Raw genomic sequence first — 18,181 nt, forward strand, 5'->3', positions numbered from 1 at the left:
CATGACCTTGAACTTGGCCTTGTTGAACTTCATGAGGTTCTCACAGGCCCACCTCTCAAGCTTGTTGAGGTCCCTCTGGATGGCATCCCTTCCCTCCAGTTTGTCGGCCACACCACACAGTTTGGTGTTACCAGCAAACTTGTTGAGGGTGTGCTCGATCCCACTGTCCACATGTCACCAGCAAAGATGTTAAGTAATACCATTCCCAATACAGACCTGATGCCTGTATTGGATCTGTTGTATTACTATTGTTACTTAGAATTACTTATTTTAAGAGAAAAATAAAACCTGACTCTCTTAAAATAGACAGTAAATGCAAAATCAAATTACCATATGAAAGAAGCAAGCAGTTATCCATTTCCACTCCTAGCCCATCAGACCTGGTTATGACCAGGTGATCAGATCTGAAAGATAACAAAACAATACAATTAGAATAGAAGACATTGAGAGACATTCTGAAAACATACAATGTTGTTCTGGTTCTTCACTTACTCAGATCATTACTGAGCAAACAGTAGAAACTACTTGCTTAAATAGGCAATATTTGCCATTAGTTTGCTGTCCATTTCAAGAAAAGTGTTTCCTCAGAGAGTTTTGGCACAAAAGTTTACCTAAGAGTGGACCTCATTGACATACACAAATATAGTAATGATATGCATTGCTAAACCTTTCATACCTTTTCTCTCTACTACTATTTTTCCTGGGATGGCTGCATGACTTTATTCCATAAATGAATGCTTTCTCCTTTTCCAAACAACCATCTAATTAAAATGTTAAACATCTTCCTGGTGAACTATTTGATTATCTGACTGAAGCTCAGTTGATACCATGTTTTAAAGATAACAGAATTGTTACATCTTCATAAGTAAAGTTAGATAAATTCTTAGATACAAGTAGAGGTTCAAGAGAGTCTGAATAAGTTCATGAAAGCAGAACCAGTTGAGGATTACCAAATATGCAGAAACCACATGTGGTTCAGAATGTCCCTGGGCACCGGAAACCATTGCAGGCTTGTATATACAGGAAATAACAGCAAAGCTTCCTCAGTTCTTGCAGTCTTCCTACACTTCTACTTAAGGCCACTGTCAGAGGTGGATCTTAGCTTTTACCCATGTGGCCACTATTATATAGAGTTCTGTGGTATTTCTCTAAAATGAGGAAGCTTTGCTTCCTTCCGTCTTCTCCAGAACCCCAACTCAGCCTTTCCTTTCCTGGTTGCATGCAGAATGAAGCCATGCCCAGCCTGCATGAGCAGCTCCCCAGAACCTAAGTGTCCTTTTCCCCACCTACAGCTGTGGATTCAAAGGGTCACCCCTGCCACCGTCACTCACTTGCAGATGACTTCTTACATATCTGCAATACCCAGTTTTGCTGTGCATGTGTAGAGGTGCTGATAACTGAATAAATACTTTGACCACTAGAAGTGCTGCTGTAGAGTGGAAATATTTTTTTTTAGTGTGTGGATTTTGGGGGAGGGGTGTTGATTGGTGGTGGGATTTTGTTTGTTTGTTTTTAAGGTGACAAAACTGTTTTAAGGTGCTGGAAGTTTATTTGGATAGAAAAAGAATTCTTCACCATTCAGCATTGTTTTCTTCTGTCACAGCCAAATGAAATAATAATGAATGAATGCTTGTGAAATTCTTTGGCTCTAAACTGTCATGCAAGTTCCAATTGTTGTTTTTGTATTTGTTCCTGGTTAATATTAATTTCCCTTTCCTATATTCTCATTAATGTAAAGTATTTTAGCTTAGGGTTGACAATGCAGAAATTATGTGTGTGCTAAATGCTGACCTTGCTTTTCTCTAAACCCTTTATGCTCCTTTTAGGGAAGAGGCTTTTACTGAGGCTCATGGTGCACGAAGAGGAGTACAAAAAGTAATGGTTATTGTGACTGATGGAGAATCACATGATAACTACAGATTGAAAGAAGTGATTGATAGCTGTGAAGATGAAAACATTCAAAGATTTGCTATTGCTGTAAGTGAAATGTAATGGGAAATATTACAAATCTTATAGGCAAGTTTTGTCTTCCAAATGTCTGTTTAAATGTCTATTTTAACAGTTCACATCAAAGAATCTTTATGAAAATACTGTAATTTCACAGGCAAAAAAAGAAAAAATGAAAAAAATATATTTGTTTTCTGATATTAAAGCACATCAAAAAGCCGTGTATCTTGAGAGGTTTGTTTGTGAAAATAAAAGATAAAGAATTTGAGGGGCAGTATAAAATGTAATCTTTCTAGTTAAGAGGAACAGTGAACAGAGTGGATTCATTCAAATCTGAGCAATTTCTACAGACACGTTATCCACTTAGAAAGAAAAAAAAACAGTAAACAAGTAAACTATAAATGAATCATGGTGTATTATATCTGTTCTGTGTGCTGGGATACTAAAGTTGTCATTTTCATGTTGAGTAAACTTAGATGAATGGGAGTATGAACATGATGGAGGTTAGATAACCCAGAGTGACAAGAAAAAATTAATGATGCATTTGGTGTAAACTACTGTATTTGTATATTCTATACCGGAATAATCTGGTTTTTCTTATTAATATTTAAGGTACATTGGATTGTTTCTTCTCTGTCCCTATCTCTCTGTTTTCTAACAAGATCAACCTATTTTACAATACCCTCAGGTTTTGAATACAGTTCAATTTCCAGTTCCAAAAATGAATGTAGTATGTTTTTCATTTTCCCTTCATACCTTAAACAATATCTTCCAGAAATATTATTACCAGATGATGAAAAAGCTTGCTACTTGCTTAAGTATCAATTCAATGAAGTATAGAACCAAGCATTTTAAATAAAAATGTTATCTTTAAAGAAAGTTATAAAACTGAAGTTGAATCACAAATGAACCACATTTTCAGTAGTTTCCCTCATAAAGATGGAGAGCATTAAAGAAAAAGTCCTTGCTGAATCTTCAATATTTTTTAGCAATAAAATATTTGCCTAGAACCAAATTTGAATTGCTTCCATGTCCAGCAGTGCTAGAACCTGGAAATTTGGTTTTGGTTCCCCTCCCAAAGCAAGTAAGCATGCAGAATGTTTTTTTTTGTTTGTTTGTTTGTTTTTTCCTCTTGAAAAATAAATGTTGGTCTGGAAATTGGAAAAATGTGTTTCCCCATTTTAAGACATCCTGAGTTTTTACAGCAGCAATATTAAAACTGTGGACTGAAGACTTGTACCATGATGCGGAATGCAAGTGGTGGTGGTGTGTGCATTTACAGGGCAAATTTGGACATAACAAAAAAACTAGTCTATACCTAAGTTAGCATGTCATTAATTGCTCATATACTATTGCGGTGACTGTACCGTGCTAAGCAGCTGAACTGCTCTCTCACTCCCCCTCCTTAGATGAGGAGGGGAAGAAGTAAAGGAAAGAACAACTCACGGGTTGAGATAAGGATAATTCAATTAAAGGGAAAAAAATAGTATGGAAATATTATTATTAATTAAACAATTTAACTAAAGGGAAAAAAGGGAAAGAGGAAAAAGGGAGGGGGAAAGGGAAAAACAACAACAACAACCAAAGGAAAAAAAAAAAAGTAAAGGCTATGTGGAAGTGCAGAGGAAAGAAATTACTCTCTACTTCCCACAAATGAGCGATGCTTGACCACGTCCTTTAAGCCAGGCTTCAACGCACGTAGCCAGTGTTCAGGAGGAGGACAGACATTTTTGCAACGAGAGCGCACCCCTCCCCTCTTCTTCCTTTTTCCACCTTTTATTGCTGAGTGTGACATCATATGGTATGGAATATCCCTTTGGTTGGTTTAGGTCAGCTGCCCTGCTGATGTTTCTTTTTCACTTTTTTGCCCACGCCCTAGGAGGGTCAGAGAGAGTCCTGATGCTGTGCCAGCACTGCTCAGCAGCAGATGCAACACTGGTGTGATACCACTGCTGTCCTAGCTACAAGTGCATATAGCACAGCACACTGTATGGGCATCTGCAACTATGTTATGAGGGAGGGAGTGTGGGAGTTAATGCAATTGTGTATTCTGTTTGGGATGGCTTTTTGTTTGTTTTCTAAATGAAGCTCTACTTCAACTAATCATTAGAATTTTGTGAAGAAAAAAAAAAGGGGCAGTTTAGGATAGCAGACATTAAACCATACAGTTGCATTGCTCACTATTGTTGGTACTTTCAGAAAAAAACTGAGTCCCCCCACCTACTGTTCTATTCTTGTTTTTAATCAACCAAGACTAGTAATTTGAGGGAGGTTTTAACAGAACAATTAAGGTTAGATATGATTTTCCAGTATTTTCTGACAACCTACCTTAAAGGTATCTTTAAAAATAGGATTTAAAACTTACCCTTGAGTTTTTTCTTCTTTTTTTTTTTTTTTTTTTCTCTTTAGATTCTTGGCAGCTACAGCAGAGGAAATTTAAGTACTGAGAAATTTGTAGAAGAAATAAAATCAATTGCCAGTAAGCCTACCGAAAAGCATTTCTTTAATGTCTCTGATGAATTGGCTCTTCTAACTATTGTTGAAGCACTTGGAGAGAGAATATTTGCCCTGGAAGGTATGACACTATTTAAAATTTTACTTTATGCCTGCATTAAAAATGAAGCAAACACAAGACCACCTGCTTCTGTCTTCCTTTGCAATGTATTGTGCTGCATAAAATGCATTATACATGTATTTTTTCATGCTGATTGTAAAGATCAGTAGACATCAAAAATATAGATAATGATGTGAAGATGCATTCAGATGCAGAACAGATAGGAATAGTAGCCTAGAAGAGTAAGAATGGTCACTGTAGACTATTACCACTTTATCACTGGGTGAATGCAAAGATGACTTCCATTATGTAAAAGAGTATTGTAAGAGCATGTCCTAAACTAACCCACAGTCATATGTTTGTCTGCCTATACCTTTAAGTTCTCTTGATACTTATTAACTACAACATGCTACTTTGCTGTACATGTTATCACTGACTTGGTGTATAGAGTTGGCAAGAAATATTTTTTTATTTGGAAATGTTTGTGTTGATCCGATTTTAGTAGAGAAAAGTCATCATCTCCTAATGTCTGCTTACATTTTCCATCCAAATTAGGCAACACCATCCAACTCTGTTTGTTTCAAGCTCAGTACTTGTAACAGAAGACAGTTTATTAGTTATAAATTATATTGGCCAACACTGAAGGACTTACTGTCACACAGATATAACATCCGTTTTGACTTATTTTTTTCAACATCTCAGCTTACAAGTAGCAGGAAAAGTATAGTTTATAGCTGGAACAAAAGATAACATGGAGTTAAATGTCAAGAAACTAATACAAATATGAGAGTTTATTTTAAAGCTTTTTAAACTGGAGTTATGTTCCTCAGACATTTAAGTATTTTGTTAGTGTATCATTCATTTAGTGTGAGTAGATATTACTATCTTCAGCTGACTGCTGCTATTTTTTTCCGTTTAATATAATCTTACCTTTTTTCTTTTTTGAAGACTTTGTTTCATCACTTATAAAAAAAATAATTATTGAGAAGTATTTAATCTCTCTAAAAACCAAAGTTTATCTTACTGAAGCTTATTGAATACTTTAAAATTCATAGAATAAGAGCTCTTTTGCTAAATCCCTGCTTAGTATAAAGAATTCACTTTGAATTACAAAACAGTTATACAAACAGAAATTAAATACTTTTTGCTGATGGAGAATGATTTGTACAATGGGTTCTAACCCTTCCATTGACACTAGTAATTCATTTCTCTAATCATAAGGAAAAAAAAATTGCAAAACATTTGAAAATTAAACAAGTTTAGTAGCTTAATAAAATGTCCAAATAAATATAGTTACGTACATGATGATAAATCTGTTTGATTAAATTGCAGAAGTGTTATCTGTTTATGTGATATACACAACTCCTTCAATAATGTGGTACTTCCAGTATATTGCACCTTTTCTAAGTATCAGCAAATTCTACAGTACTACTTGAATTCAGCTTTAAGTTCTTGCAAAAGAACTTAAAAAAAAAAGTTTCTTTGCAGAAACAAATATCTACTTCTTAAATATGAGTAATTTATATTTAACGTAAAATTTTAGCATAAACCATTTGGATATTTGTGCCTGGATATTTGCTTTATTTTCAATTTTTATTTTTAGATAGACTTGATGCTTTTACAAAATATAAATATCCAAAACAAGCAAACAGAAAATATGTTCATCCACACAGCGAGAGCTGAGCTAGGTAATTTCACCACACCCAAAAGGTTTCTTGGTTTTCACATCTTCACTTGGACTTCAGTCTGTGCCAAGATTTCTATGTAAGACACCTGTAATGTGAGACAAGAAATTATGCCCCCTCCTACACTTGTGAAAGCTTCAGAAATAGCATAATCTGGCCACAAGCAAAGTCAGAATGAAAACTGGACTATGATATTAGCTTTATGGCAAAGCACAGCAAGGCTGAATTGTTCTGATGAACTTTAGAATAATTAAGGTTGGAAAAGACCTTCAGGATCATCTGATCCAACCAGCACCCTACCACCAGTATCACCCACTACACCGTGTCCCTAGGTACCACGTCCAACCTTTCCTTAAACACCCCCAGGGACAGTGAGTGACTCCACCACCTCCCTGTACAACCCGTTCCAATGCCTGACTACTTTTTCTTAGAAGAAATGTCTCCTAATTTCCAACCGGAACTTCCCCTGGCACAACTTGAGGCCATTCCTTCTAAGTACTATTGTTAGTTACCTGTGAGAAGAGGCTGACCCCCAACTCCCTGCAACTTCCTTTCAGGTCATTGTAGAGAGCAATAAGGTCTCCCCTGAGCCTTCTCTTCTCCAGACTAAACAACCCCAGTTCCCTGCATCGCTCCTCACAGGACTTGTGTTCCAGGTCCTTCACCAGCTTCTTAACCCTTCTTTGGACACACTCCAGGGCCTCAATGTCCTTCTTATACTGAGGGTCCCAAAACTGAACGCAGTACTCGAGGTGCAGGCTTACCAGAGCAGAATACAAGGGGAAGGCACAAAGGGACCACCTCCCTGGTACTGCTGGTTACATTATTCCTGATACAAGCCCTTGGCCTTCTTGGCCATCTGGGCACACTGCCCACTAATGTTCAGGCAAGCACCAATCAGCAGCCCCAGATGCTTTTCCTCTGCACAGCTTTTAAGCCAGTCTGCCCCAAGCCTGTAGTGCTGCATGGGGTTGTTGTGGCCAAAGTGCAGGACCCAGCACTTATCCATGTTGAACCTCATCCATCCCATTGGCCTCTGCCCATTGACCCATCCTGTCCAGGTCCCTCTGCTGGGCCTTCCTACCCTCCAGCAGATCGATACTTCCCCCAAGCTTGGTGTCATCTACAAACTTACTGAGGGTGCACTCAATTCCCTCATCCAAATCATCAATAAAGATATTAAAAAGGATGGGCCCCAACACTGACCCCTGGGGGGGTCGGTCAACAGCTGGATTTCACTGCATTCACCACTCCCTCAGCCCAGCCATCCAACCAGTTTTTAACCAGCAAAGCGTGTACCTGTCAAAGCCATGGGCTGCCAACTTGTCCAGGAGAATACTACAAGAGATGGTGTCAAAGGCCTTGCTGAAGTCTAGGTAGGCTACATCAACAGGCTTTCCCTCATCCATCAGGTGGGGCACACAGTCATAGAAGGAGATGAGGTTGGTCAGGCAGGACTTGCCTTTCATAAACCCATGGCCTTTCATGAACCCATGCTGACTGGGCCCGATTCCCTGGTGGTCCTGCATACATTGTGTGATTGCATTCAAGATGACCTGTTCCATCACCTTTTCTGGAACCAAGGTCAGGCTGACAGGCCTATAATTCCCCAGGTCCTCATTACGACCCTTCTTATAGATGGGCACCACATTAGCAAGTCTCTAGTCATCTGGGACCTCCCTGGATGACCATGAAAACTGGTAGATGATGGGAAATGGCCCAGCAATTACATCAGCCAGTTCCGTCAGCATCTTTGGGTGGATCCCATGTGGACCCCATGGACTTGTGACAGTCCAGGTGGAGCAGCAGGTCTCTAACTGTTTCCACATGAACTGTGGGGGTGGGGTTCTTTTGCTTCCTATCCCAGACTTCCAGGCTGGGAAGCTGAGTACTCCAAGGATAAGTGGTCTGGCTAGTACAGAGAGACGTGAAAAAGGCATTGAGAATCTCACCCTTATCCTCAGTAGTCATGTTCCCCCCTGCGTCCAGTAAGGGATGAAGATTCTCTTGCTGTTAATATATTTATAAAAAAACATTTTTTGTTAAACAACCACAGAGGCCTGGTTGAGCTTGTACTGGGCTTTCGCCTTCCTGATTTATTCTCTGCATACACTGGCAACTTCCTTGTACTCTCTTCAACTTACCTGCCCCTTCTCCCACTGGTCATAAACTCTCTTTTTCTTCCAATCACTCAGCAAAAGTTCCTTGTTCATTCATGCCAGTCTTCTTCCCTGCCAGCCCATCTTACAGCACACAGGCACAGCCTGCTCCTGAACCTTTAAGACTTCCTTCTTGAGGAGCCTCCAGCCTTTCTGGACCCCTCTGCCCTTCAGGACTGACTCCCAAGGGATCCTCCCTAGTGTCCTGAACAGTTCAAAGTCTGCCCTCTGGAAGTCCAAGATAGCAGTTATACTGGCCCCCTTCTGACTTCACCAAGAATAGAGGACTCTACAATTTCATGGTCACTCTGCCCAAGACAGATCCCTACCACCACATCTCCCACCAGTCATGTGTACAGCAGGTCTAGCGGGGCACCCCCTCTGGTAGGCTCACTAACCAGCTGAGTCAGGAAGCTGTCTTCATGCACTCCAGGAACCTCCTAGACTGCTTCCTCAGGGCTGTACTGTGTTTCCAGAATATGTCCAGGAAGTTAAAGTCCCTGGAGCTATGGGATGGTGAATAAGTCCATTTCTGTTGATTCTTTAGCCATGGTTTCCTGTCCCACACAGCTTTCTTGTGACAAACTAGTTTATTGGATTTATGTATTATTGAAAGTTAAATTAACCCCATGCAATGTTTCTGTAATTTCTGTAAAAAATTTCTGCACATAACATGGAGGTCACAGGAAACTTGATTCTTGCAATTCTGTATCTGAATGTGTTTTAAGTCTCCTACTAGTATAATAGTACATTTTATTTTTTTCGCCTTCTAGATTTCTTGTTTTCTTTTTGGTTTTTGTCTTAAAAAATGCAAAAGAAAATTGAGAGTTGAAAAATGAAATCCAACAAAAAACACACTTGACAGCCAGTCGGTTTTTACACATAATCTTTTTCATATGCTTCTGTGTCTCATGGCATGGACTTCTGGATTTAACAGCTTTTTTATGTTTCATCCAATCTGTAGGCAGGCACATATGTTTTTTCACAAAATATCTTTTGTAGGATGCTTGGCAGTTTGAAACTTAATGGAAAGTTAGACTGGGGACCATTATCTAAGCAGCATTCAGAACTGCACATACTGACAATACTAGCATTGTACTCTGCCTGAAACTGTGAGAGTCCCGCCTTTTTCAGCTCATTAAGGAGCATCTCTTATTGCATGATTAATGCTGCCACTGAAAAATATTGTTTATCAGCAAATGGGTAACTTAAGAGTTTTATGCTTAAAAGGAACCATATTTTTTTCAGACATAGCAAAGCAGCTACATCTTGTGAAACATGATGGCCTATGCTTGTGTGTCAAACATTTTGTGTTTGAGATCATGTCTGCTTCTCACGGCTAGCCATAAATCCCTACAATTAGCGCAGGCATCATGTCCAAGTGAACAACCTCAGTGGTTTAGTTGCCGAATAGCAGAAATTCAGTATTGTTTAGTAGTCCTGATGCCAGAAATTCATGTAGCTGTGGCTTGCCTCAGTTTTAGTCACATTGTTTGAGATTCGCCTCTGCACTCATCTGGGAGAAAATTGTGTACTTTTCCTGTGGCAGTCTCAGAACAGATTTCATAGATCCCATCTGCTGCCTGTTACCATATCATGCTCTCACGGAGGAATCAATATGCAGAATGTAGTTACCTGATCTGTGGTGCTTACAGTGACAATAGTCACTGAGTATTGCTTTGAAGTAGAGGAGAAGTCAGACTTTTCTCTTCTCTGATATTTCCCATGTAAATGAGAGCAAAGCAACCTTATGAAGGCCCACCAGAATTTAATAAGTAACATATGACTACCTGAAAAAGATACAGTACTACTGTCACCTGATAAGTTTTTATTCAGACATTTAAGAAGAAACAGAAAGATTTTCATGTAACTTTCTGGGAAGGATTACAGTTCCCAAGTCCTTCCCTGAGGCTTATGAATCTTGGATGGGTGAGATTTTCCTATGTTGTTTTTAACAAAGGTTCATACAAACATCAACTGTTTTTCATTTAAAGTTCTACCAGCTGCCTACAAATTCTTACTTGCTTGTAGGCCAGGGCTACATGGATGGTGTTTTATTGTTCACTTAGCTCAAGTGGAAAATGGCTTAACCATATTAATCAAACATTCCAAACATATTTACCATCAGCCTGAGGTCAAATCTGGTCAGTTTTAGCCCAGAAATATTTCTTGGAAAAGTTCTGAGACATGATCTTAAAATGGAAACGTTTTCTCCTACTCAATGGTAATATTCAACACAGATCTTAATTTCTATATTTATTATCAAAATCTATGGCAAGATATATTAATGATGTTATCCTTTACCATCATATGAGCATTTTCATTACACTATTCAGATTTTTTTCAGATTAAAACTCATTTATTTTAAAACTTTTTTTTTCTCTCTCTCTATTTTTTTTTCTGTTTAATAGCAACAAAAGACCAGCAAGCAGCCTCATTTGAAATGGAAATGTCTCAAGCTGGTTTCAGTGCTCATTATTCTCAGGTAAACAAGCTGTTTGAAAATAGAAGTACTTTGGCAAAGTAGACTTCTTTTGCTGATGGCATGAATTTCGAACAAGTATTTAGAATTCATTGTACAGTCCTGTTACTTGTTTGCTGATAGATGTTTTGGAGTTTCCTGTAATCTAGCGTTTTGTAAAATGTATTTAAAGAATGATTATAAACAATGAATGCATAAGAGAATAAGTACCATCTTCACATGAACTATAAATTTAACACTCCCATAGCATTTTTCTATCAGAAAAATATTCTATAATATGTTAACTATAAAACTGTTCTCTACAAATACTAATATATAAATTGTTCTTGTATTGCATTGGTGAAAAGTAGCCAAGAAGATACACACGTAAGGGATTGTGGTGGTTTTACCCTGTACATATATTTTATTGCTGTAATGGGTATTATCTCCATTACCAGGAACACAGCATATTCTTAGTTCTGTTAATACGTTGAATACATGAATTCTCAGGGGGTAAACTCTTACTAAACTGGGTTGCAAAAATCCCTGAGAATATTTATTAGCAGAAAATGACTCCCTACATCTTTTCTTTTCTTTCTTTCTTTCTTTTTTTTTTTTTTTTTTAAATCAGAAGTACCCGTTGTGATGGTAGGCTCAGTGTACACAACTGAAATAGAATCTTAGCATAAGGTCAAAGGAACTTGGAAGAGATACGTTTTAAAGATGTGAAAAAGTAGTGACAGTTGAAAAGACCACAACAGGAAACTATCTGAACTGAGCAGACTCTGAGCAGTCCAAGACAAACTGACATGCATAGGAAAACTTTCAGTATGGCTGCATATGGCTCAGCATATCACTGGTAAAACAAATAATAAATGACCTTCAGTGAAATTTAACATAAACACATTTTTGCATAAATAATATCCATCCATTTTCACTCTCTGCACTATGAAATCATATACTATACTTAAGATGATGTATTATACCTTAGAAGCAGGTGTTAGTCAACCCAAGAAAGATTTATCAGGTTATCTATATGGTAGAGCATATGCTTGAAGTTACCAAAGAACTGACCTATTGTCATCAGAACCTCACTTCAGAAGATGGCCCTCAGACCTTGCTACCTTTACAGACTCAGGGCATCTGGTATCTCTTTTATCCAGAAGACTACATTCATCCCTTCAGGCAAGAAAGGTCAGCAAAGCATTTGTCATTGTCAAAAAGCACTTTTCAGATAGTCACAGGTTCAACAGAGAATGGTTTAACTTTCTGAAAGTTTATCTGTGGACTCTATTTAGGTGTGGTATTCTCTGATTACCTTCGCTAAATCTCTTTCATCTCTCTGTGCTGTGTGTCTCAGTGGGCTGAAGTTGTAGGAGCTATGTTTCATGAATAGATACTTTTCCTGAACAGTTCATGATTTTGTTTTGTTTTATTTTGTTTTCTGTAATTTTGCATTTTTACAAATACTGAGATTGTGTGGGGCCCATAATCTAGTAAGAAAAGCAGGGGTGAATCTTGTAAGTATACAGAAAGCATTACCTAAATGTGGGCATCACAATCAATGAATGTCTGAAGATGATCCACATAAAGAAAAGGCTTTTGTTTTTCTCTGCACAAGGACTGGATTATGCTTGGGGCAGTCGGAGCATATGACTGGAATGGTACAGTGCTCATGGTGAAGGACAGTGGTATTTCAATACCAACTAATGACACTTTCCGTGACAGATTTTCGGAAAAAAATGAACCTCTTGCAGCCTATCTAGGTAAGAAAATTAGCTCATCTTGTAAAATTTGTTGATAAATGCTACAAGTGCTCTTTAAAATCTCATTCACAAAGATTCTCTTACAGAGTATTTCCTTATATTCTGGGGGCCTAGGAGAATTTATAATTTATGGATGTGTCTTTTGCATGATACTGTTGTTCTTTAAAAAAAAAAAATCACTACTTCTACCATCAAAAAAATAGTCCAAACAATTGCATCCCTAAACGTATCTAGACTTTTTCCAGCAGAGATGTCTGATCTGTTCAGAGATTTCAAAGATTCCCCTAGCATCATTTTCAAATTTTTCTCTGCCTTCATACTTAAAAAGTTTGATACAATAACCAATCTAAATCTTCTTTGCTTAAAATTAAACTATCTTATTTCTCTTGGTGGACAAGAACAAGAGTTTACTGCCATTCTTTTTATATATTTTTTTACATATTGGCAAGCTCTTCTTTTCCTCTGAGCCGTTTCAACCAAAAACCAATGGCCTTGCTCATTCCTGTCTCTGCTTGCTCTCCATTACCTCCTCTCATGTAATACACATCTCAATGATGAGGAGTCAACACTAGAATCATTTAATCTTTTTCCCTTAGTACATTTTTCCCTTCTTTACAGACTCTATTAACTATTTTTTTATATGTCCAATTTGGTCACTTCAAATTTAGACACTATTCTCCACAGTACTTGCAACCATGCTGCAATTTTTATTTATCTGCAAATTTTGTAAGTCTTTTTTCCGCTCAAGTTGTTTTGTTGTTGTTAATATTAAACAGAGCTAGGTTCAAAATGCCTCCAGAATCACACCTGGACACCATCAGTTTGGCAGTGAGCCAGTGACAACTGTTCTTTTCAACCAGCTATTCACCTGTTATTTAATCTGTGCCATCATTCTCTTACACTATGTAAGAATAGCAAAGTGAACATTATAAAAAATTCTGCAGAAGTTTAGACTCGCCAGCCTGTGAACAGGTTTAATGACACACTGATGTTCATGACTCTGAACCTGTAGACAAATACACATCCAGCCCTTTTCTTTGACTCTGCTATTGCTCTCTAGCACAATTAAGTGTAAACATCTCTATGCAGAACCTTGCCTTAAAAAGGTTCTGAATCACAGCAATTATCCTGATACTTTCTGTATATATTGCATCTTGAATTCTGTCTGCTTCCTAGGCTATACTGTGAATTCAGCATTGACACCTGGAGGTGTGCTGTATATAACAGGACAGCCTCGATACAATCACACCGGCCAAGTTATCATTTATAAAATGGAGGGAAAAGAGGTGCAAGTACTTCAGAGGTTAAAAGGAGAACAAGTAAGTATGCGTTCGTGTTTTACATGTGAGAGGAATAAGGCATGAAACATAGAAATAATGATTTAAATGACAAAAGTCTATCAAAAAAGCAAATAAAACTGTAAGGTATAATCAGAAAGGTTACAAGATCAGAACTAAAAGTTAGGTGCTGTGGTGTAATATGTAATAGAAAGTAGACTTACAGTAGTTAGAGAACATTGGAAATCTTCTCTATTTGGGGTAAGTCTTTGCAGATGTCAAAGTGGTTGTAGCCATCTCTGCACTGGCAATTTTCTGTCTGCTGCATAGAAAGGGTACTCTATTGGCTAGAAACAGGTGTGATAAGCAGGGTTCTGTGAGTGAGCATCAGCTGGGATACCATAAAGTATTGAACAGCTGCTCATTATATTCAGTTGCAGCTGCTCGTGCAGGAAAAAATATCATGTAACTACATAATAAAAGGTATAATACAATGCACAAACAAGTTGAAAGACCTTCCTACTCCAGCCTCTTCAGGCTGCAGTACAAGCTTCGTTCAGACCAGCTCAGGTTACCTAATATTCATCTTCGGTAGCTGGTGTTTGCAGCTCAACGAATCAATCTTGGACACTTTTAGAGTCAATGAAGGAAAGAAGGCATTTTTAAGGTTTGAGTGATTTGTCCTACCTGAAGCATTTTGTGTTGAATAAGATGCATCCAGCACTAGAAAGGACTGCTTTTCATGTTAAGTGTAAAGGAAATCAAGGGTGTCTAGCTTAGCTGTAAAATAAATGTCAGATGAATCCCACACCTTGTGCCTAAACTATGAGTGAATCTAGCTCTTTGTGTAAATCTTGTTCCTCTTCATTCAATAGCAACCTGGGAATTTTGGATAGTGCCTGCACTAGCTAAGAACTTTCATCTATCATCCTACCTTTTTCCTCTCATGAGCCTATGACCATTGATTTCTCTTTCTATTTATTACCGCTGGGACTAACTTCCCCAAGACACGTCTATTCAAATGCTGTCTCTCCTGAGAGGTTCCAATCTCCTTAGCAGATAAGAGGCCTCTTTTGTACTTTTCAAATCCAAGTTGGAAGTTGGATGGACCACCCGTAAATAAATAACTAAATAAATCTAACAATGAACCCTAAAGCAGAAACAAGCTTCAAAAACATGCAGACCAGAAGGATCTTCTAGTTAGCAAAGAAAACTTCTGCATAATGGTAATATTTGTCATTGTTGCAATCAACTGTAAGACAGTTGTAAAACAGGTGTCTCAGTAGGAATTGTAGCATCATGATACTGACTCTGCATCTGATTTATACCTTCTATTTTTCTGCAGATTGGCTCATACTTTGGAGGTGTTATTACCACAGTTGACATCAACAGGGACTCTTTTACAGACCTTCTTCTTGTTGGAGCTCCTATGTATATGGGAACTGAAAAAGAGGAGCAGGGGAAAGTGTATGTGTATGCTCTGAACAAGGTAAGGATAATGTTTATTGACCAGGAACAGAATGTGTTCCCTTCTGTCTTCATATCCTTATTTTAATGAAATATGATAATTTTGAGTTGGGGATGATGACCAGTTGAAAACAGAGAAACAGTTTTTTGACAACAGAGAATATGGCACTGTATATTTTTTGAAAACTTTCTTCTCACTTTTTTTCTAATAGAGTATTTTATATAGATAAGCACTATATCCTCTAAACTGCAATATGGAATAAATGAAAAATTATAACATTAGTTTTCTATCATATTTTCTTCCTGCTGTTACACACTAGAGAATAGTAGGGTTCATCTGTCTTAAAACTAAGTGTTTCAATGTTTTTATGATTCAATTTTCAACCCAGAGATAAACCCCCTACATTCAAGAGCTTTAAGCATGTCACAGCTAGATCAAGCAGTATATCAGATACAGCTGATTTTCTTAATTTCATAAGTCCCTCCTTCCCAATGTCTGTATATACTTTTTCCTTTTTTTTCGTCTTTTTTCTCTTCTTTTGGTCCAGCATCACTGTATATTGTTGTAACAGTTATCAAAGTAGGTCCTAGAAACAATGGTCTCCTAAAATACTGTAGCAGGAAAAGAGTCTGAAGAGGTTGGATCTGTTTGACAAGGAACTCTTCCAGTTTCTACATGCATGTTGCTAACAACAAATTGATGGTGGGTGAATAGATTTGGCAAGAAAACAAGAATTCAGTGTCCTCTAATAATGCAAGGGTTTGAAATTTGTTTTTCCTGTTACTACTTTTATCCATCTCCAAAAAAAAAGGAGGTGCAGCAACTGCTTGCTGCTAGTTAATCTCTAATACGTAGCTCCTGGGGAATCTCTTGGAAAGATGGGTTATATGCCATACTATATGTGTGGTTTTGGTTTAGGATTCATGCACACTAGACACAATTCACCAGAAGAGTACATATGTGAAGCCATGCAGTATGCGTGTGCTGAAGATAGAATTCAGTCTATGTAAGACAAATCCTTTCCTTTGTTCTGGAATAGCAGTATTACCATCTGTGATTCATCAGAAACTTGGCTTACTTCTCAAATTAAAAGACTGCCCTTGGAAGAAATCTTTATGCTTTCTTAAGCATTAAGCATTACTTATAATAACATCCAAATATTGTTATAAAACTATGCTTTTCCTGTAAACACGTAACTTTTGCATAAGAATAAGCATAACATATATTTAAAGATCTAGATGGAGAAAGAGAGGGAGCGAGGGTCTTTCACAAACACTGCTTAAAAATAGCATAGTTATAGAATCAGTTTCTTCAGTGCTCTCATTCATTATGAATAGGATGTAATTGTTTTATTTAACTCACCAGTTTGTCTTCTGTACAAGAGCTCTTAAAAACCTGCATAGCTATGGAAAACCTGCATAGCTCATGGAGATCCACAAACTCTAGTTCTGTTCTTTCCCAGACAAAGTTTGAATATCAGATGAGTCTCGAACCTGTAAAGCAAACATGCTGTTCGCCATTAAAACATGACACCTGCAAAGTGCTTAAGAATGAGCCTTGTGGTGCACGCTTCGGGACTGCCATTGCTGCAGTGAAGGACCTCAACCTTGATGGATATAATGACATTGTAATTGGATCTCCCTTAGAGGACGATCATCGGGGAGCTGTTTATATTTATCATGGCCGTGGCAACACAATCAATAAAAAATATACACAGGTATGAAGTAAAACTTTACAGGTTGACAGGTGCTATAATATGCAGCACAATTCCCGTTTCTGCATGTCTTTGCAATGTAGAATCAAATTATGACTTTGGCTGTTTTAAAATGTTCAGTACTTTTAAAACTGTCTGATTTAACCAAATTTGACTATAGCATTGCTAGAAAATATATTTGCATGTTTTTGTTAGAAACCTTCTGAAATACTCTGTATTCTGTAATTCTGAAAATTTATAATGTGTTTATGTGGGTTACCATGGTAACCTTTTTAGGAGTGTTGTAAAGAAAATTTAAAACATTTAAAATTTAAAAGCCATCCAACTGCCAAAAAATGCACCTTGGATATTCTTATAAAATGCATCAGTATGCACTGAACAAATCTCTTAATGCTTTTCACAGCGTATTGCATCAGGTGGAGATGGGGAGACAGTGAAATTTTTTGGTCAGTCTGTGCATGGAGAAATGGATTTAAACGATGATGGGCTGATTGATGTCACTATTGGAGGCCTTGGTGGGGCTGCCCTCTTCTGGTAAGGATGCTCACAGCAGCTGTCAGGCTAGAAAATAATTTGTCTTATCATATCTATGTAACTTGCATGCACTACAGTTTCAACTGTTGTGAGAATATAAGTTTCAACAGATTTAATCTCATACTTTGACAGTGACTGTAAATCTTCATAGTTTCACGTCTCTCTGGAGGAAATGTAAAAGTTAATAGATAGTAGTAATAAATACAGGAACGTTTTAGAAACCTTGTTAGCCAAGTATGAAGGCCCTGTCCTGCTACATCATATTCAAAACAGAAACTGATTCCACTCATGGCACTAAGTAAAATGAATTTTTTTTTTTTTTTTAAAAAAAGCATTCTCTTTTATACACTATATTGTATATTGTTATATTACCAATATGCAGGACAGCTTCAAATGTAAAGAGTTCATTGAGAAAACTCATTTGACCTACTCACCTTTTAGCAAAAATCCATGCAACGTTAGGATGTAAAACAATTCAGCTAAAAACTTGAGATTTTTAGAGAATTTATCTCATTTCACATCTTACAGAAGACTCCTTAGCAAAGTAATTTTTCTGATTTTGTTTTCCTGACTTCTAGGAACAGCCTAACATAGAAGAACATCACAGAAACTATTA

The 18,181-nt window shown here is 37.4% G+C and overlaps 1 protein-coding gene across 3 annotated transcripts in view; it reads left to right on the plus strand.

Moving 5' to 3' along the window:
* ITGA1 (integrin subunit alpha 1) overlaps positions 1-18,181 on the plus strand; it is a 96,155-nt gene that overhangs the window by 40,840 nt on the left and 37,134 nt on the right. For all 3 annotated transcript variants that reach the window (XM_035310614.1, XM_035310613.1, XM_035310615.1), the window contains 8 exons: positions 1,827-1,977; positions 4,357-4,522; positions 10,757-10,830; positions 12,428-12,572; positions 13,749-13,891; positions 15,195-15,338; positions 16,780-17,034; positions 17,435-17,565. In XM_035310614.1, the coding sequence (XP_035166505.1) occupies positions 1,827-1,977; positions 4,357-4,522; positions 10,757-10,830; positions 12,428-12,572; positions 13,749-13,891; positions 15,195-15,338; positions 16,780-17,034; positions 17,435-17,565 (1,209 nt within the window). The remainder of the gene's footprint in view (positions 1-1,826; positions 1,978-4,356; positions 4,523-10,756; positions 10,831-12,427; positions 12,573-13,748; positions 13,892-15,194; positions 15,339-16,779; positions 17,035-17,434; positions 17,566-18,181) is intronic.

The sequence above is a fragment of the Oxyura jamaicensis genome, chromosome Z, assembly GCF_011077185.1.
Source record: "Oxyura jamaicensis isolate SHBP4307 breed ruddy duck chromosome Z, BPBGC_Ojam_1.0, whole genome shotgun sequence".
NCBI classification, from domain to species: domain Eukaryota; kingdom Metazoa; phylum Chordata; class Aves; order Anseriformes; family Anatidae; genus Oxyura; species Oxyura jamaicensis.